Genomic DNA, 20,001 nt, shown 5'->3' with positions numbered 1-20,001 from the left:
ACTTAAATGAACATATCCTAAAAAGAAACTTAGGTCACCACTGTGAATGGACAGCTAACAGCACCTACCAGAAACAGAAAGGAGTTTTTTTAATTAAAATGATTTTTAAAAATTTAGCTCAGCCGGGTGCAGCAGCGCACACCTCGAATCCCAGCGGCTCAGGAGGCTGAGGCAGGAGGATCAAGAGTTCAAAGCCAGCCTCAGCAAAGGCGAGGCGCTAATAGGGCTGGGGACGTGGCTCAGGGGTCCAGTCCCCCTGAGTTCAATCCCTGGTACAAAAAAAAAAAAATTTAGCTCAGACCTGTTGCCCGTCCTGCTTAGGGCAACAAGGATGGTGGGTGACAGTGACGAGGCATTACAGACTCAGCCATGCCAGCTGAGACTTGCCCTTTGACATAATTAGAAGGACGGGGACTGACAGGATCACCTTGTACCTGGGTGACTTGGTGTCATGTGATGTTGAGTCTTCGGACCCCCTAACCCGCCACCTGGTCACGGCGCCCCACGTCCTGTCAGTTCCTTGGCAAAGCTGGGGATATAGGGACGCAGACCGTGACCTTCTTTCTGGCCTGCTCTGTTTTATTTATTTTTTTTACAACAAAAGTCAGTGCAGTCCCCGGGCTTACAGACGGCGGGGTTTGGGAAAACGGGTGGGGATATAGTTCCAGTGAACTCCTCATGTTGCGGAATTTCATCACGAGAAGTTTTCTTGGAGGGACTTGTCCTGTGGCTTTAGTGGGGACGCGTGGATCCGTCACTGACGTCGGCAAGCATGAGGTCTCAGTGTCGATGCACTTGCAGGCACTGGAAGGAGCTCATGGAAAAAACAGGCGTCTTTTTCGAAATGACCGAAACGTTCACCTTGGAAAACATGTTTGCTATGGAGCTGGACAAGCACACGGATATCCTCAATGAGATCGTCACAGCGGCCGTCAAGGAGGTGGCCATCGAGAAGGTAGGACTGCAGCCCGAGCAGCGAGGGCAGCGGGGAGGCTGCCTGTTCTCCAGCAGAGAGTGCGTTCCTTCCAGTGTCCGCTGCGTCTGAGTCACAAGGAATTATTTGTTCTAGAAATAGACTCTCTGCCTCGGTGAGCGCTCCCTTGTCCCCCCTGTTGTTCCTCTTCCCACTCATGATAGAAGCAATGGATGTTCGCAGTGGCACGTTCAGAAAGAAACCAAATCCCTCACGATCTTGCCGCCCATGCAGCTATCACTACCCTTTGGGTGAATGCTCTTCCTGCCTCTAAACTGCATGTACACGTGTGTTCACACACACACTGCATGTGCACACATAAAGATATGCACACTTACCATAACATATCCACATACATTTACACATATTATAAATACATATGCATACATGTACATACACACCAGAGTTTTTGGCAAATGGAATGCTCATGGGCACACTGTTGAGTAATTTGATTTTTGGCTGGGCAGTAGAGTCAGCCCAGGGGCAGGACCCCATAACCTTGCAGGCTCCTGAGGCTGACTGTGGAAGTCAAGCCTGGTTCTGGGAGAACTGGGCACAATCTTGGCAAGCTGCCTTGCCTGTCTGAGCCCGAGTCCCTCTGATGATCATCCCTGCCAGGAGGTTGCTTTGAGGACCCAGCAAGGTCATACCTGCAACATGCTTACCTGGTACATAGCACATTCTTGATACGTGGTGACCGATGCTTCCATGGTACCATTTGACTTTTCACACGATTGCTCCAGGATCCCAGTTGAGGTGCTGATCAAAGGAAGCTGAGGAGGTGGTTGTTGGGTTGGGGTTCCGTTTTTCCAACTTATGAATCTTTTTAAAAAATTTTCTGACCAGGCTGTGAAGGATATTCTGGACACATGGGAAAATATGAAATTCAACGTGCTCAAGTATTACAAAGGCACTCAGGAGCGAGGCTACATTTTGGGGTCTGTGGATGAAATCATTCAGAGTCTTGATGACAACACTGTCAACCTGCAGAGCATCTTGGGAAGCAGATTCGTGGGCCCGTTTCTGCAAACTGTTCACAAATGGGAAAAAACACTTTCTCTAATAGGGGAAGTCATTGAGGTGAGCACAAAGACAAAAGATGGAGCAAAGCCAGTTCATAGCAGGAAAAGACCTTTATATGAGAATATTTTGTGCTTAGAAATGAATGATCCTTTTTTATACCTTTTTTTGGGTCTTGATTTCTTTGGGGGAGGAGTGCACTTCTAGGCATTCCCAACTTCTCCAAGGAGGAGTTTATCTGAGTTTTAATTTGTGATGAATGTATTTTTAATTTCTGAGATTCCTAATTTTTCTCAATGTAGTCCTGTCCTTCTTTAATACTGTCTTGCTATTCTTTAATACTGACATTGGCAAGCATTAATTAAAATTTTTTTGTAGTTGTAGATAGACAGAATACCATTATTTTGTTTATTTTTAATGTGTGCTGAGGATCGAACCTATTGCCTCACACATGCTAGGCAAGTGCTCTGCCACTGAGCCACAGTGCCAGCTGGCAAACATATTAATTTTTATGTCCTTTTTTTTTTTGAGGTGCTGGGGATGGAACCCAGGGCCTTGCACAAACTGGGTAGGCACTCTGCTGCTGAGTTTCAGCCCAGTCCCTCAGTCCTTTTTATGGCAGAGTAGTACTCCATTGTATGAAGAGACCACATTTTGTCTGTCCATTCAGGCTGATGGACATTTATGTCACTTCCCTCTTTGGTATAATGACCAGCTTCCAAGAGCCACCTGTGCAGTTACTTCTTAGAATCTCTGTTTTTGGCTCTCTGGGTCTGCACCTAGAGGCAGAGCAGCCTTTTGCATGGGTAGGGACTCTTGTTTGTTGTGGGTCTTGGGTTCCAGCCTCTGCTTGTGGCTGGAAGTTTCCTCCCCTTCCTGCATGGGCATGGAGTATTTTCTTTGGCTTTTGAATGTGGGCTGTTTATTTTAAAATAGTTTGTTAAGCCTTTTCCAGAATTCCTATTCAATAGTCCCCCCTTATGCTTCAGGGAATACGTCCCAACATGTTCCCAGGATGCCCTAAACCAGATGGTACCGACCCTGTGTGATCTGTTTTTTTCCGATACACACACAGCTCTGATAAAGGTTAACTTACACGTCACAGGCAGCAAGAGATCAACAGCAGCAACTACTCACAAAATAGCGCAGCCCTGGCAAGCTGCCTTAATGAAGTCCTCCAGAATGTGGTCTCTTTTTCAGAACAACTCGCTGTCCTTTTGAATCGCAGTTAACCATGGGTAACAGAAACCATGGAAGGGATGCTGCGGATAAGAGGGGACACAGCCCTGCGTGTGCTCAGTGCTCCCTGGCCTGCGGAGTCCCGGACTGAGAGATCCGGACGGTCCTGGGGTGGGTGGGATCTCACCATCCCTTCCTCATGGTGCCTGGTCCCCCCTGTTGACATCACCGTCGTACATTTTCAGATCTGGATGTTGGTCCAGAGAAAATGGATGTATCTCGAGAGCATCTTCATTGGTGGAGACATCAGATCTCAGCTTCCCGATGAGGCGAAAAAGTTTGACAACATTGACCGAATGTTTAAAAGGGCAAGTGACGGGCGCCTGGTGTAGTCTGGATGGAGGGACGGACACAGGAGATGCCTTTGCTTCTAATTTGCGTGCACTTTCTCCATTGGTGGCCTCTGAATTTTTTCAGTCATGACCTTAATCTGTTTAGTAAAAAATCCTGTTTGATTCTTGGCTGCTGGCATATGACGCCGAATTTTTATTTTTATTTTTTTAATCATAAAAGCAATGTTTGCTTACTTAAAAAATGTTTGGAAATGCAGAAAATGCATTGCCCATGGTCCCTTCACCCTCAGGGGGCAGCTCTAACCTTCAGTACAGGTTGAGCACCCCTAACCTGAAAACCCCAAATGCTCCACAACCTGAAACTTTTTGAGCACCCAGATGATGCCAAGATGGAAAATTCCACACTATGAAGCTTTGCAAGAAATTGTCTTAAAATATGTAATTACCTTCAAGCCCTGGGCATAGTCTGGATGGAGGGACAGAGCACCTCAGAGACCTCACACGTGTTTCACACCCTGAAACACGTGTGAGTTTCTTGCTTGGACCTGGGTCCCATCCCGAGGGGGTCTCAGCACGTACCTACAGATGCTCCAATTCTGAGCAAAACCTGAGACCCGGAGCACCTCTGATAGGAGGCTCTCAGCCTGCCCAGCGCTTGGAAATCCTCCCTGTGTGTACAGGTTCAAACAGCAGTTCCAATGGTATCACATGCAATTTTATACCTTAAAATTCTCCTTTAATATTATATAAAACATTTCATATTATGAAAGTACCGAAGAAATATTTTAACAGCTCTGCATGATAGTTAGGTGTGCGCGGCCTGACGTTGCTTTCATTGATTGGTCTTGACTGCACCTCTTGTTAGAGCAGAATCTCTCTTTTGTAAAGAGCAGGTCTAATGCTGTTTGCCCATTTGGCGCTAGGTTGTTAGGAAGCAAATCGACCCCAAAGTGTCACTCTGCCTAGGTCCTTTCCAGGCTGCCCTGGGCTCCCCTGCTGGTAAAGAGGGCTGGCGATCTAGATGAGGACTACCCTCTCTCAAATCCCGCTTAGCTTCACCCCTGTGTTCCCAGCTGCAGGGACAGGTGGCTGGTTGGTGTTTTCTCTCCTTCATCCCCTAGAGTTCATGACGTTTTTCTTACCTATTGGCCCAAGCTCTGTCTTAAAACTTGAAGGAAAAAACCAAAACAGATAATATCCAAATTCATTATAGGAGGATTTACAAGTAAAGCAAAAAAGAACAAAAGAAAAAAATACCAACAATCCTTTTACCCAAGTTAAACTACTTTTTGTTTTATTTCGTACAGTGCTGGGGCTCAAACCCAAGGCCTCGAGCATGCCAGGCAAGTGCTCGGCCACGGAGCCACATCCCCAGTCCCAAGATAATTGTTTTAACACCTGAACACCTTTGCACGAGGCTTATCCTGTGTACGCCTGCAAATCAGTGTAGATAAGTAAATAAGCAGCCTGTGACAACAGGATCATTCTTACCAATATAACTGAGTTTTTTTTCATTTTGCATCTTTGACATATTTCAATCAGTGAATATCTAAGTTGTCCCAGCTAATTATTTACCCGTTTCTGTGTGGTCAGACTTTTGACAGGGCATGTCCACCATGCCCCCCACCCTCCTTTTGCTGTGCAAGGTGCCCTAGCGAATGCTCTTGTGTGTACAGCGCACCCTGCTGGAGGTGCCAGGCACCTGCCGTGCGGCTGGCCTCCTGGAGGGAGGGAGGGAGGGTGACCTGGACATGCGGAGGTGCTGACTGCTGGCCTCCCACGGGGTTGTGCCTGTGTGGGAACCTGGGGAAGTGCCCCTGTCCGCGGGGTGTGGGGTGACGGCTCTCTCCTGCCCCGTCCAGATCATGGGCGAGACCCTGAAGGACCCAGTGATCAAGAGGTGCTGCGAGGCCCCGAACCGCCTGAGCGACCTGCAGCACATCAGCGAGGGGCTGGAGAAGTGTCAGAAGAGCCTGAACGACTACCTGGATTCCAAGAGGAACGCCTTCCCCAGGTTCTTCTTCATCTCTGACGACGAGCTGCTCAGCATCCTGGGCAACAGCGACCCGCTCTGCGTCCAGGAGCACATGATCAAGGTGGGCGCGCCCGGATCCATGGGGGTGTCCACCTGGGCATTCTCTGCAGCGAGGTCCCCCAGAGGGTTGGGACTGTGAATGCTGCTGGGGTTTTGACTTGAAGTATGAACCTGGCAACATTCGCTTAAGTCTGAAGCTTCACCAAAACTCAGCTGTTTCTTGCTCTTTCCCCGCAGTTCAACCCCCTCCCCCCCTTTATTTATTTATTTTTTTTGAGAAACTAAGACAAAACAACAGCCACCCAAATCACAAAGGCTAATGTAATAACACTGGAGAGCAGTGGTTTAACACACGCACTCTGGGACCAGTTTTCCTGAGCTCAAATCCTGGCTCTTCCCTAAGAGCTGTGTGAACTTTGGCAAGTAATGCGACCTCTCTGAGCACTGGTTTTCTCCTCTGTAATAGTTACTTGTTTTCGCGGGGTTGTTCTGAAGGTGAAGCAAGTTACTACTTAGAACAGCGCCTGCCTAACACGGTTGTCTGAATAGCCTTTCCCACAGCCCTCGTAACCCTATAGTCATACACTGTGTCCCTTGTGAAATGAACGAAGAGCAATGTCATGCTCTCTGGTTCCTAGAGGTGCTGAGTTTGTTGTGATTCCTTCCACCTTACAACTTGTTACCCTTTTACAAACACGAATATCCAAGAACCACCATGGTGGAAGGTCAGAGAAAACCGTCCCTGCCCCTGGGGCTAGCTCCTCTGTATCTGGTGTCAGCAGGGTGGGATCCTCAGCTCCACGTTGGCCTGGGTGACTCTGTCGCAGGCAGGTGTCCTGTTCCTGTGTGTAGCAGGCTGTCCAGGAGCATCCCCAGGCCCTCTTTGCAGCTGAGGCAACCCAGAAGTCTCTAGACAAAACCAGTGTCCCCTGGGGGCAAGGTTTGAGAACCCGTAGATTCCTTTGTTCCGAATTAACAGAGCACTCCTAAACTTCCTTCCCCACTTTCCCTCCAGCTAATCGCCTTTGTCAGGTGAGGTTTGGGGTGGGGGTGGGGCACGCTCTGTTTCCACTTCCCTCAACAGGCCTCTGACTGCTCTAGTGAGGCAGAAGGGAGCCGGAAGCCCTGCCCTTCCCCTAGCCTCTCCTGCACCTCCCCGATTTTGTTCTGTAAAGCCCGCGGCCTCTCTGTCCTCTCCTCCTGGTTTGCAGAGTGACTTGCGTACTCTCCTGGGCCCTACAGGACTCATTTTCCTCTGAAGAGTAGCAGTGACGATAGTCAGCAGATGCCTAGGGTTCGAGTCACCTTGGAGAAGCTGGCACAGGGTTTATTCCAGGCTGAGGGAGGAGGAGCCAGCCGCCCAGGATGACACCACTGCACAGAGGGTCCTGGTTCTCCTCAGGTCTCCAGCTCCTGTGGTTCCTCTCTGGCCACCTCCTGCACATTGAGCTCCCTGTCCCACAGTGTCTGGACCTCCCTGTTCCCCAGGTGCCCTGGAGCCCTGTGTGCTAGGGGGAGAGTCTCCTCTCCTTCTCCCTCTTCTGAGGACCCCCCAGGATCTTCACCCAGCGTGGGGGACCTGAAGGTTCCCGCTCCCAGGGCTGCTCCCCTCTTGTGGGCACCAGGTGTCCGGGAGCTGCCCTCGATCCCAGAGCAGAAGGCAGCAGCGTCGTGGTCGCCCTCTTGCTGTGTTGCAGATGTACGACAACATAGCCCAGCTGCGGTTCCACGATGGGGACAGTGGGGAGAAGCTGGTGTCCGCCATGATCTCGGCGGAGGGCGAGGTGATGGAGTTCCGCAAGATCATCCGGGCCGAGGGCCGCGTGGAGGACTGGATGACGGCCGTGCTGAATGAAATGAGACGGACCAACAGACTGATTACCAAGGAGGCAATTTTCAGATACTGCGAGGACAGGAGCAGGTGAGCTCCTTGAGATGGACCCGGTATGGGCAGCGGGGCCTGCACAAAGCCGTCTGGACCGTCACCACAGCAGTGCTGCCCAGGGCATCCTCCGGGACCGGATGGTGGGAGGTGGTTCAGGGGCCAGCTTGCATAACCCCCAGGGCCCCACAGATGGCCCTCGAGCGCATCTCTGTGCATAGCCACTGACCCGAGGCAGGTCCGTGAGAGCTAGCCAATGACAGTCAGGGGCACCTTGACTTGTGTCCCTGGAGCCATTTTTGGAGAAGCAAGGCCAGCACCCTTCTCCCCAGTTCAGGGTAACTCTGCCGGAGGAAGGAGGATAGGACGCTACAACCCAGGAAGCTGCCACAGGCTTGGGCAGAGTTTTTGTTAAATTCCTTGTTGGAATTTTTAAAAATCTCCTGCAATACACCCGTAATATAAGTGATTTTGAAAACCTACGAGGAAACATTTTTAAAGTGCTCCGGGACTTACTTTGCTGTCGGGAGCCTACAGGATTTCTCTGGAGGGTAGTTTTTGGCCTGGCCTTTGCTTTGCCCTCTGGCCAGGAGTCCTAGTTCCATTTTCTCTCCTGGGGCTTTACCAGTCTCTCCTGCTCGAGATCAGAGGAAGATGTGCCCTGCGGGGCTGCTTTCGGCCTGGGTGGGCGCAAGGCTCACAGGCGTCCTGTGTCCACAGAGTGGACTGGATGCTGCTGTACCAGGGCATGGTGGTGCTGGCCGCCAGCCAGGTGTGGTGGACCTGGGAGGTGGAGGACGTCTTCCACAAGGTGCAGGCTGGCGAGAAGCAGGCCATGAAGAACTACGGCAAGAAGATGCACCGGCAAATCGATGAGCTGGTGACGCGGATCACCATGTCCCTGAGCAAAAATGACCGCAAGAAATACAACACGGTTCTCATCATCGACGTGCACGCCCGGGACATTGTCGACTCCTTCATCCGAGGCAGGTGGGTCCCTTCCAAGGACGTGGCGCACTGCGGGGCTCCCTCTGTCCCTCCCTGGCCTCCTCTAACCGGCCTCCTTCCCGCTCCTCCACCTGCCGTCCAGCATTCTCGAGGCCCGGGAGTTCGAGTGGGAGAGTCAGCTGCGCTTCTACTGGGACCGGGAGCCAGACCAGCTGCACATCCGCCAGTGCACGGGCACCTTCAGCTACGGCTACGAGTACATGGGCCTCAATGGGAGGCTGGTCATCACGCCCCTCACAGACCGGATCTACCTGACGCTCACACAGGTGACTGCCAGCCTGGGTGGGTGATGGTGGCTTCTGTGTGGCGGTAGTCAATGTAGTCAAGGAGGGCCTTGCTTTGACATCTCAGAAGCATGTTGACACTGTGGGGAGGTGGGATGCCTGGGGGTGTCCTTTCTGGGAGCCATCGGGACGTCCTCAGGAACCAGTTTCCAGCTGGCTGCTTAGTCCTGGGGACACTGGTCCCAGTGCAGTGGGGGGTGGACAGGAGAGGTGCAAGGAAGGGTGCAGAGATGTTAAATGTGGGGGCGTCGGGAAGGACAAGCGAGTGGGGATGTGCACATTGCGTGACAGCTGTCGTGCGGGTGGTCTGCTCAAGCAAACAGCCTTGGGAATGGACGGTGTCTCCCCGAAAAGAGGAGAGGCCCTGTCCAGGGCAGGCCTGTGCAGGCCAGCCTGCAGGCCTCAGCTGAGCCACGGCTCCTCAGCAGCGTCTCACACCCACCGCGTGGGCACTAGAGCCCGGGGCGCCTCCACATCACCACATGGGGCTTGGGGGACGTGGGCAAGGATGACGCCCGTGCTGGTCACCGTGCTGAGACAGTCCTTTATCTCCCGGAAAATAGCCCCGTGACCTTATGGGAATTGGAGATCTCCAGACACACAGGCGACAGGTTGCACGCAACAGCGTCTCTCCCTCACACTCACACGCACTTAAACGCTCTCGTGCACACACACTCACATACTCTCACACTAACACTCAGACTCACTCTACACTCATTCTCTTCCTCACATTTACACACACTCACACACTCACTCTCAGACTCACTCTCACATGTGCACTCCCTTGCACACTCACACATGTGCACACCCTCACTCACCCTTACCCACAGAAGGAGACTCGTGTGAGACATTGGCTCCTGAGCTCTGGACACTGCTTGGTCCCTTGGTCTCTGCCTGACAGCTGGAGAGCCAGGAGGGCGGCGTGTGGCTCAGAGGCCCGGCAGCTGGATGCTCTGTCCTGGGTCTGAGGCCCGAGGCCCAGCAGCACCACGGGTGGGAGGTGCCACCCAGCTGTGGCTCATGGCTGGGTCCTGCAGTTGCCTCTCGTCCCCTCCCGTCCTCAATGGACTAGAGGACACCCACACTCCTGGGGGATCTGCTGGGCCCAGTCACAGCTCCCTCAGAGACGCCAGAAAGGACGCTTCTCCAGCTGCCCAGATGCTCTCCCCTGTTGTCCTGGCGTTAACATCCATCTGTGTATATGTCCCACACGTTGTCACAGTGATCAGTCTGGAAATGACACTTTGCTTTTCGCTTGAACAGGCCCTGTCCATGTACCTGGGAGGGGCCCCTGCTGGCCCTGCAGGTACCGGCAAAACTGAGACCACCAAGGACCTCGCCAAAGCTCTGGGCCTGCTCTGTGTCGTGACCAACTGTGGAGAAGGCATGGATTACAAAGTAAGGCCTTGCTGTTGCGTTGTGTGCTGTCATGTTCTGCAGAGAGCGTCACCTCCGGGTCATCCATGAGATGACCAGTGACTGCTGGAAGAACATACTAGAAAACCTCTCACCAGCAGTCTCAGAGCTAAAACACACCTGCCTTGTTAGCAACAGCAGAGCTGGAGTCCCAGACTTCCATGCCTGCGGCGTCAGGGAGACAGCTCGAATGAGGGACCGGGCAGAGGCGATGGGGAGGGACTGAGGCCAAACGGAGGACAGCGCTCCAGGTGTCTAGAGGGTGCCCGTTCCGCTGTGGTTCATTATCTCCACTTGGGAAATCGGGCCCACAGTTGCTAGATTTTAGAGCATTTCAAGAGAAGTGAGAAATCTGGAGTTTTGTAGACAAAATAATCTCAATGTGTAAAATCCCAAGTGTGAGCTGGCCCATGAGAGGCCCTAGACATCTTGCCAGGAAGATCGGTTGGTGGAGTGGCTGGTGGGCTGCTTCTCTGCCAATCTTGTTGTTGAATTTGGAAAACTTATCCATCCGCGTGTCACTCACAGCTTCAAGGGAGAAGTGCCCTTGTGTGGTGTCTCTTGTGTTCCAGGCAGTGGGGAAGATCTTCTCGGGCCTGGCCCAGTGTGGAGCGTGGGGCTGCTTCGATGAGTTCAACCGCATTGACGCCTCGGTGCTGTCGGTCATCTCGTCCCAGATCCAGACCATCCGGAACGCCCTGATCCACCAGCTGGCCACGTTCCAGGTGGGCACAGCAGGGGCGCCCAGGTCGGACCCTGGAGGGAAACCTGCTGCAGAACTGGGTCGCGGGTGGAGACCAGCCTTCACCGACTTCTGCATTCCGATTGCGATGGCACCATCTTTTCTGGTTCTGGGTGGTCACGTCCCAGGGGCTTGGAAAGGCTTGTGGACACACAGTCAGTCAGGTAGCACGGGGTTCTCGGGTCAGCCACATGCAGACCCCTTAAAGGAAAGGGAGTATCCCTGGTGCGTCCCCCACTCTGAGGAAACCCGACTTCAGAAGTTGCTGTGTCCTTCCGTCTTGTCCCCGCACACGGCGAGTGCTGCCTGGGTGCTTGCAAATTCCTGGTGTTGTTACAAGCAGGGCTGAGAAGGCTGCTCTCCAAGTGAGAGGCAAAATTAAAAAGAAAAAAAAAAATTTGAGAATTCACAAACTCTCCCTGCCCAAGATGTTTGCAGACTCCAGTTCGAAGAGTCCGCGTTCAGCTGCAGCACGCGGGTGAGTGGGGACAAGCAGCATCTTGTAGAATTTAGGTAGCCCGGGGGCAGCTCTCTGGTTCCTGTCACCTCATGCCCCCTGCTCTGCAGACTCACCCACCCACCCTGCAATGACACCTCGCATGTCCCTCTCTTCCCCTTTACTCCTACACACCCTCCGAGGCCCTTCGGAGCCCCATTGGGAGGCTCAGCATGAACAGTGGCCTTCCATCCAGCCTGCCGCCCCCCAGACCTTGGTGGGGCTCACTGTGGAGAGAGCACGAGCACTGGTACTTCCAGGACTCCAGTGAAGGTTCTGGATAGGCAGCTTTAACATATGCTCTGAAATGCTTCAGGCTGCACTCCCTGCTGTGGGAGGGAAGTTCCACCTGTGGCACATGTAGAAACTGTTTTTTTTTTTTTTTAATATATATATATATATATATATATATATATATATATATATATATATATATATATATATATCTTTATTTTACTTATTTCTTTTTATGTGGTGCTGAGGATCGAATCCAGGGCCTTGTGCATGCTAAGCGAGCGCTCTACCACTGAGCCACAATCCCAGCCCTAGAAACTGGGTTTTTAAGGGCAGGCCTGCCAATCTTTTCCAAAGGATCACCTGGGCCTCAGGTGGGATCCTGGGGAATCTGGAGGACAGGCTCAGTGTGGATCAGGGATGCAAGACCGTGGGCTCACTTTTGGGGGAGTCTGCTGTCTGCAGGGCTGACATCCTGTCCATGCAGCCTGCACCTCCTAAAAATAAACATTTCTGTTTCTACCTGGTGGACATTTGAAAGAAAGGAAATATCAAAATGTCGGTGGAGAGGAAATTCACCAAGAGAGACCCCTGGGACTCAGACGAGGGAGATGTCTGCAGCTCACTGGGACCTGTCGAGGGGATTCTCAGGAAGGGTTGAGCTTCCCATTAGGCCCGTGCCCAGCCTGGATGGAGATGGAAACAGGGTCAGGCAGAGGAGGGAGGAGTGGAAATGGGCCTCGGGTGACCGGTCATGCTGGCTGCTTTCCTGCACGTTATCCCATTTATTGCTACAACTATGCTTTTGGGCAGGTTGTATCCCTGTTTTGGGGGAAAGGGAAACAGAGAAGTGAGGTGACCCGCTGGGCATCACACAGCACCTCCAGTGGCCTTGGTCTGCATGCTTTCCCAGCCTGGGCTCCTGCAGTGCAGACCTTGGTTCAGAGAGTTTGGTGGTCTGCCAAGGCTCAAGGAGACAAGTGGGGTCCGCTCCTCGTGATGTGAAAATAAATAGCCCCGTGGCTGGCCCGAGCCTCCCCTCCCTGGGTGAGTGAGCCAGCCGCGTAACCCCCTCCTTCCTCTCCTGTCTCCCCCAGTTTGAAGGACAGGAGATCACCCTGGACCCACGGATGGGCATCTTCATCACCATGAACCCTGGCTACGCGGGGCGCACGGAGCTGCCTGAGTCCGTGAAGGCCCTGTTCCGGCCCGTGGTGGTCATCGTCCCCGACCTGCAGCAGATCTGCGAGATCATGCTGTTCTCCGAGGGCTTCCTGTTGGCCAAGGTGGGCCGGGGCCATGGGCAGCTTGGCCTTGTGGGTCTCCTCCTCCCTCCTCTCCAACATCCTAACTTGCACACTTGGACTTATTTACAACTGAAAAGAGGGTGACAGGAGTAACTTGGGATCTCTGGGTCCCCACACACATCCGCAGTGCACTGCTGGAACCAGCAAACAGACCCAGGAACGGAGCTGGTAACTCAGGGCAGCCTGGATGGACTGCCCCTCTGGTCACACGTGTGGACAGGAGTCACCGTCACCACACTCGGGATGTGGAGGCATCACAGCTCCATTGGGCACTCCCTCCTGCCCCTCCCCACCGGGACTCCTCCAGCACTGTGATCCAGTCACTTTAAGAATGTTCTATATCTGGAAAAAACAACATGTGGCCCTTTGAGATGGGCTTCTCACTCAGCATAATGCCCCTGAGATACGTGGCTTAAAAATACACATAAAGCTGGGTGCCGTGGCACATGCCAGTAATCCCAGCAGCTGGGGAGGTTGAGATAGGAGGATTGCGAGTTCAAAGCCAGCCTCAGCAAAAACGAGAGACCCTGTCTCTAAATAAAATATAAAATGGGACTTGGGGGGCTGTGGCTGTGGCTCAGTGGTAGAGTGCTTGCCTAGCATGTGTGAGGCACTGAGTTTGATCTTCAGCACCACATAAAAATAAAATAAAGGTATTGTGTCCACCTACAACTAAAAATGTTTTAAAAAAATAGGGCTGGGGATGTGCTCAGTGGTAGTGTGCCCCTGATTCAATCCCTGGTAACTCCCTCCAAAATTACATATAAAGGGAAAAAAAGCAGAGCAATATACACAGATAAGATATATACATACTTATCTTTTATGGTATTCATATATATACATATATATACACACACACACACATACATACATACACACAAACGCACACACACACACACACCTCTTATATGTAGATCTGGCACTTATCTTTTTTCAAAGACATGATATCATCCCCAGCCCTTTATTTATATTTATTTATTTATTTTGAGACAGGGTCTCAGTGAGTTGCTTAGGGCCTCACTGAATTTCTGAGGCTGACCATCCTCCTGCCTCAGCCTCCCAAGTCCCTGGGATTACAGGTGTGTGCCATGATGCCCACTCATATATATTTTATGTAAAATATATACACCTCTCTGTCTTTTATAATATTCTCTTTCAAAATATCTCTATCAGAGTATGACATATATATTTCCAGAAGGTTCTGGAAAAGGTACAGAATAGAGAATACTTTCAACAGTGAGCGTTGTTATGTTGCTTTCCTGCAATGTTTTTTAAAGGCTCTTGCTGCTCATTAGGCCGTCAGGATTCTGAGCTGGCATGAAGAGATCTCTAGTTTGCTTCCATGACCCCAGCCCCTGCACTGGCCTTGGACCCGTGGGCTTCATGCCTTGGTGTGGTCCAGGTGACTGAACTGTCCTCTAAACGGGCACAGAAGAAACCTGGGTGGTCGCTTAGGTCAGATCAACAGGAAGCATCCTTCCAAGTGTGACGCGTTGCTGGGACCGAGCTTTGGATCCAGGTGGTGATGATGTCCCCAGCCTGGAGGGACAGTCCTCTCTGGAAAGGCAGCTCCCTTTCACCCTCTGCCCTTGGACTTCGAAGGCTGGAGGCCAGCGGTGCTTGTCTAGAGGAGCCTCCCCGGCTCCAGCCACGTGGGGACGGCGGTGCTCTCTTGCTTTCCCCTCATCTCGTCCGTCTCTTGCTTTCTTCCCCGTCTTCTGCACAAAGACGCTGGCCAAGAAGATGACCGTCCTGTACAAGCTGGCCCGGGAGCAGCTGTCCAAGCAGCACCACTATGACTTCGGGCTCCGAGCGCTGAAGTCCGTGCTGGTGATGGCCGGCGAGCTGAAGAGGGGCTCCTCGGAGCTGCAGGAGGTGGGCTGCAGCTCAGCGGGCTCGGGCGCCCTGGCAGAGGCAGAGAGGAGGGCTGGAACCCGACGTGAGCTCTAGGTCTTGGGGGGCCCTTCCTTTCCTGTGGGGCCTCGCTGTGGCCTCCCACCCATGGCATCACCTTCTGCTGGGACTTAGTATCTTAGGGTCAAGTTCAGTGTCCTCCGGCCAGTGCCTGAATCATGATGCTTGGGTAGTGACAGTGGGTCTGTGGTCTCAGGGTGGCGGCGGGGCAAACCCTGACCCCTGGTGGCCTTCTTCATGGTATGTATTGGTGGGTCAGCGTGGCATCCACACACTCATACACACAGTGTGGTCAGCGGGCCACACCCTCCCACCCCGTTTTCTCTTTGCAAAGGAAGCGGGAGAAGCTTCCTTTGTGTGTTTCTTGTGGGGTCCCCAAAGCCCTTGCCGCGGCCGTTCGGTGGTCGCCAGTTTCCGCGCTTCTCCAGCGGCCACCTGGCCTGGCCGTGTTGAGTTTTCATTTTATGTAAAGTTTGATATTTTATATTCCATTTTTATAAATTTCACTTGCGGATTTTTTTTTTTCGTAGGAAATTTTGAAAAATGGGCTGGGGATGTGGCTCAAGCGGTAGGGTGCTCGCCTGGTATGTGTGTGGCCCGGGTTCAATCCTCAGCACCACATACAAACAAAGATGTTGTGTCCGCCAAAAACTAAAAAATAAATATTAAAATTCTCTCTCTCTCTCTCTCTAAAAAAAAAAGAAAAATTTGAAAAATATGAAGCACGCACTTAAAAAAATATACTGTGTATTCTATATAAAATGTTCTGTTTCATCTCAAAAATTTTACTCAAAAACTTTTGTGCCTTATATGAAATTACATGTGATTGTACAATTTTATATAAAATGCCTAAAAGTTTTGAAAAATCATATAGATGTATATGGTATATATTTTATTATATGTTTACATATTAAACATGTAAAAATGTATAGCATGTAAATATATAGAAAAAATTTTTTTTTAATACTGGGTATTGAACCCAGAGGCACTTAACCACTGAGCCACATCCCAGCCCTTTTTATATTTTATTTAGAGACAGGGTCTCACTGAGTTGCTTAGGGCCTCACTAAATTGCTGAGGCTGGTTTTGAACTTTCAATCCTCCTGCCTCAGCCTCCTGAGCCATAGGGATTACAGGCATGTGCCCCCGCGCCTGGCATAGAAATCTTTGAAAGCTCATGTGGCCTTTGAGAGGGCATCTAGGTGCCCACTTGGAGCTGGTTCCAGGCTGGCTCCAGCCTTCTGGGGACCTGTGTTCTCGCACTCAGGATGTGGTGCTCATGAGGGCCCTGCGGGACATGAACCTGCCCAAGTTTGTGTTCGAGGACGTCCCTCTTTTCCTGGGCCTGATTTCTGACCTGTTCCCGGGGCTGGACTGCCCTCGTGTCCGCTACCCTGACTTCAACGACGCGGTGGAGCAGGTGCTGTCCGAGAGCGGCTACGAACTCCTGCCCGTGCAGGTGAGTGCGGAGCCGGCTCCCAGGGGCTGCCGCGGCCTTTGCCTGGCTTTCTCTGTGTTTTCTGAAATTCTTTTAAAAAAAAAAAAAGGTAAAATATTCATAATACAAGGCTTGCCGTCTTAATCATTTAAAAATGCTGGTAAAACACAATGTAGAATTTACTCTTGTCACCATTTTTAAGCGCATATTTCTGTGGCAGTCACTTGATGGTGGGACCATCCCCATCCCCAGAACTCTCCATCTTGCACAATGGAAACTCCACGTCCTTCAGACCCCCCTGCCCTCCCCGCAGCCCCAGGAACCTGCCGTTCCACTCTGTCTGCATGAACTTGACGACTCCAATGACTGCCCATGTGTGACACTGTGGAGCTCTGACCTTCTGTGTCTGGCTTCTTTCCTTGGTGTGATGCTCCCAGGTCCGTCCTGGCGTGGCTTGTGTCACTCCTCTGTGAGACTGAGTGGCATTCCACGGAGTGTACGCTACATAGGGTTCTGGCCCAGCATGATAAGATCACTGAAGGGTTTTGTTCGGGAGCTCAACTCTCTAATGTGCTCCCCTCCCATCAGAGTTGCACTTACAAATGATTAAATTAGGTGCTTCTGGGGTAGGAGGGCAGGACTTGGAGCATCTGAAACCTGTGAGGTTGTATGTGTCGTCATTAAGCCAAAAGCTTGTGGTTCGAGTGTTCTGATGAGGTTGCAGGACCAGGGTGGCTGCCCCTCGGGCACCAGGCTCCCCAGACCTCTCAGGCCCAGGCAGTGGGCACCTGCCATGGATGGACGCTCTTTGTGCCTGTTCTGATTCCAGTTTTCTCTGCAAGTGATTGTTTAAAAAGATTGATTGGCAGTTCCTCAACCAAACACGGCCACCATCAGGCCTCGGCAATTCTGCTTCCTGGTATAGACCCACAAGAAACATGGACACACGTCTCCAGAGAAACCTGGACATGAATGCTCCAGGCAGCATAACCCACAGAGCCAGAAAGCAGAAACCACGTGGAGTCCACCGTCTGTGGGCAGATGGATAGGGTGTGACCTGTCTGTACCATGGAGTGCTACTCAGGCAGGAACAGGAGTGAAACACTGACACTGTGTGATGGCTTGGGTCTGGAGTGTCCCCAAAGCTCCCGTGTTGAAGGCTTGGTCCTGTGCTTTGCAAGGGTGCATTGGGTCCTTAGCGCCTTCCTCCCTCTCTCTCTGCTTCCTGGCTGCCACCACAGGGCAGGTTTGCTCCTCTGTGCCACTGAGACCTGCCTCACCACAGGCCAGAACCAGTGGAGCCAGACAACCATGGGCTGAGACCTGTAAAACCATGAGGAAAAAATGACACTTTCCTCCTTTAAGTTGTTTTTGTCAGGTAGTTTGTCACAGCAATGAAGAGCTGACTAATGCAATATGCTATGAAGTGCGCAGACCTTGACATGATGCTAAGCGGCAAAGCCAGGCATAGAGACCACCTGTTGTGTGATTCCATTGGTGTGGAAAGTCCAGAGTCGGCAAATCCATTGACACAGAAAGCAGAGTGCTGTTTGCCGGGGGCTGGAGGAGGGGGCAAGCGATGGTGAGAGGTGGTTACGGGTGGGTGGGATGTTCTGAAACTGATGGTCATCTTTGATGGCTGCACAGCTCTGCAGATAGACCAGAAACCAGTGAACTGCGTACTTTAAGTGGGTAAATCGCACTCATGAAAGATCTCAAGAAAACTCTTGCACATGTGTATGTTTAACTCCGTGCCGATGTTTGTCCTGCAGGTGGATAAAGTGGTTCAGATGTACGAGACCATGCTCACCCGCCACACCACCATGATAGTGGGGCCCACGGGAGGGGGCAAGTCTGTGGTCATCAACGCTCTGTGTCAGGCCCAGACCAAGTGAGTACGCCCTCCCCCGGGCCCTGCGCCTGGCTGCCAGGGCGGTTTCATGGGAAATATTTGGTGACCATGTTACCTAGACCCACTTTGCTCTCCAGTTTCCTGTTTGTGGGAAATTTGTCTTAATGTCCCTTCAATCTCACCGTCTTTACTTGTCTCATGGCTGACTTAGCTCACATATTTCAGGATGCAAACTAGGGGCCCTTTGTACAGAATCTCACAAACCATCCTATAAGGATATTTTGTGAATTAACTTAAGACATGTTGCCTTGGTGTTCAGATTGCTCCTTTCAGGTAAGTCTGGACCCACGATTAGGTGATGCTGCTGTGGTATCCGAGGGAACAGAGATGCCCTGTGTCTGTCAGGCCTGCAGGAGCCACTGCTTGAGGAAGCCATCTGTCCCTCCTGGATAGAACGTCCTCAGGGCGGGCAGGGAGTCAGAGCCTTCCAAGGAAAGTGGATGTCCTGACGTCTGAATGGGATGCTTCACTCCAGCAAGCAATCTAAATCAAGCCATGTGACATTTGTGACTTCTCAGATTGATAGATAGCCTATAAGGAGTCTGTCTGTCATTTCTTCTTATTTCTTCCTATGTTTCACACAAGGAGACCAGGGACGGGGCCTACTGATGATGAGTGGCCTGTGCCATAGTCATTCTGTATTTCATTCCTCAACTAATCAAACGTTAGGTAATTTATGGAGCTGTCACATACTATGTGTATGGGTGACGTTGTATGGGTTTTTTTTTTGTTTTTTTTTTTTAAGTTATCTGTTCATTTGAACCATGGATTGTGTGAAGTTTAGTTTTTCTTGAGATGAATGGACCACGTAGCCTGGTGGGGATCTCTTTAGACAAGGAAGTGCCCTGTCAGCAGCTCTATAACATCATCAGCACAGCGGACATCCTGTGGATAAGGAGGACGTAATCCTGGATACTGAGCGTTGTCTCCTATGCACCATTCATTTTGAAAAGCTCATCACACCTACACATGTGTCTTGTGCCTGAAAGTCAGCTTCCTGCTGCATCGAGGCCCAGCGTTTCCTCTTGGAGCCTCATTGGTGCTGGGGCTGTGTTTGGGGTGAACCTTTCCATTTAGTGAAGACCATTAACAGGGATGAGAAGCCATCTGGTGGAGCATGTATAGGGCTCACATTCTTCATTTTGAATTGGATTCAAAGCATCTGGTTCCTTGTGGGCACCGCAGATAGTTTTCCTGGTGTGTTTTGTGGGCTGAGCCACAGCTGAAGCCTCTCCCTTACTTTAGGCTTGGGCTGGTGACAAAGTTGTACATCCTGAACCCCAAGGCCATGAGTGTCATAGAGCTCTACGGCATTCTGGACCCCAACACCCGAGACTGGACGGACGGGGTGCTGTCCAACATCTTCAGGGAGATCAACAAGCCGACGGATAAGAAGGAGCGGAAGTGAGTGTCCCCAGGAGTGGGTGGGAGCCTGGGGTGGTGGTGACCATGGGACAGCACAGATGGTGGTGGCAGATGAGCACGCACTGTGCCTTCACACTTGCACTCAACAGACCAAGGACAAATCTCGTGGCTCTGTTTATTGGGCATGGGTGCCATCTTGGGGCTTTTTCTGTGTGGCCCCAGCTGGTCTCAGCAACGCCGTGTGGTAGGTACTGGCTTTGTCCCAGTGTAGCATGGATAAAACCGAGGCCGAGAGAAGGCAAGAAATGTCCCCAGGGTCGCTGGTTTGAATCTGGGCTGTGTATGTGACTGAGTCCCCAAGGCAACCACCAGGGCAGGCTGCAGGGTCCCCCTCTGTCTGGCCAGGTGAGTCCAGGAAGGACGGCATCAGAGTGTCAGGGGCA

The 20,001-nt window shown here is 51.6% G+C and overlaps 1 protein-coding gene across 1 annotated transcript in view; it reads left to right on the top strand.

Annotated features, from left to right (window-relative positions):
- The window catches only part of Dnah10 (dynein axonemal heavy chain 10), a 114,523-nt gene that overhangs the window by 47,532 nt on the left and 46,990 nt on the right, over nt 1–20,001 (top strand). The window contains exons 26-39 of the mRNA XM_034636786.2: nt 802–955; nt 1,820–2,053; nt 3,418–3,540; nt 5,388–5,621; nt 7,258–7,481; nt 8,163–8,432; nt 8,533–8,716; nt 9,998–10,132; nt 10,723–10,875; nt 12,720–12,908; nt 14,658–14,804; nt 16,111–16,302; nt 18,054–18,172; nt 19,439–19,597. Of these exons, the coding sequence (XP_034492677.2) occupies nt 802–955; nt 1,820–2,053; nt 3,418–3,540; nt 5,388–5,621; nt 7,258–7,481; nt 8,163–8,432; nt 8,533–8,716; nt 9,998–10,132; nt 10,723–10,875; nt 12,720–12,908; nt 14,658–14,804; nt 16,111–16,302; nt 18,054–18,172; nt 19,439–19,597 (2,517 nt within the window). The remainder of the gene's footprint in view (nt 1–801; nt 956–1,819; nt 2,054–3,417; nt 3,541–5,387; nt 5,622–7,257; nt 7,482–8,162; nt 8,433–8,532; nt 8,717–9,997; nt 10,133–10,722; nt 10,876–12,719; nt 12,909–14,657; nt 14,805–16,110; nt 16,303–18,053; nt 18,173–19,438; nt 19,598–20,001) is intronic.

The sequence above is a fragment of the Marmota flaviventris genome, chromosome 1 (assembly GCF_047511675.1).
Source record: "Marmota flaviventris isolate mMarFla1 chromosome 1, mMarFla1.hap1, whole genome shotgun sequence".
In the NCBI taxonomy this organism is placed as follows: Eukaryota; Metazoa; Chordata; class Mammalia; order Rodentia; family Sciuridae; genus Marmota; species Marmota flaviventris.
The sequence above is the reverse complement of the archived record's forward strand: the minus strand, read 5'-3'. Positions and strand labels throughout refer to the sequence as shown.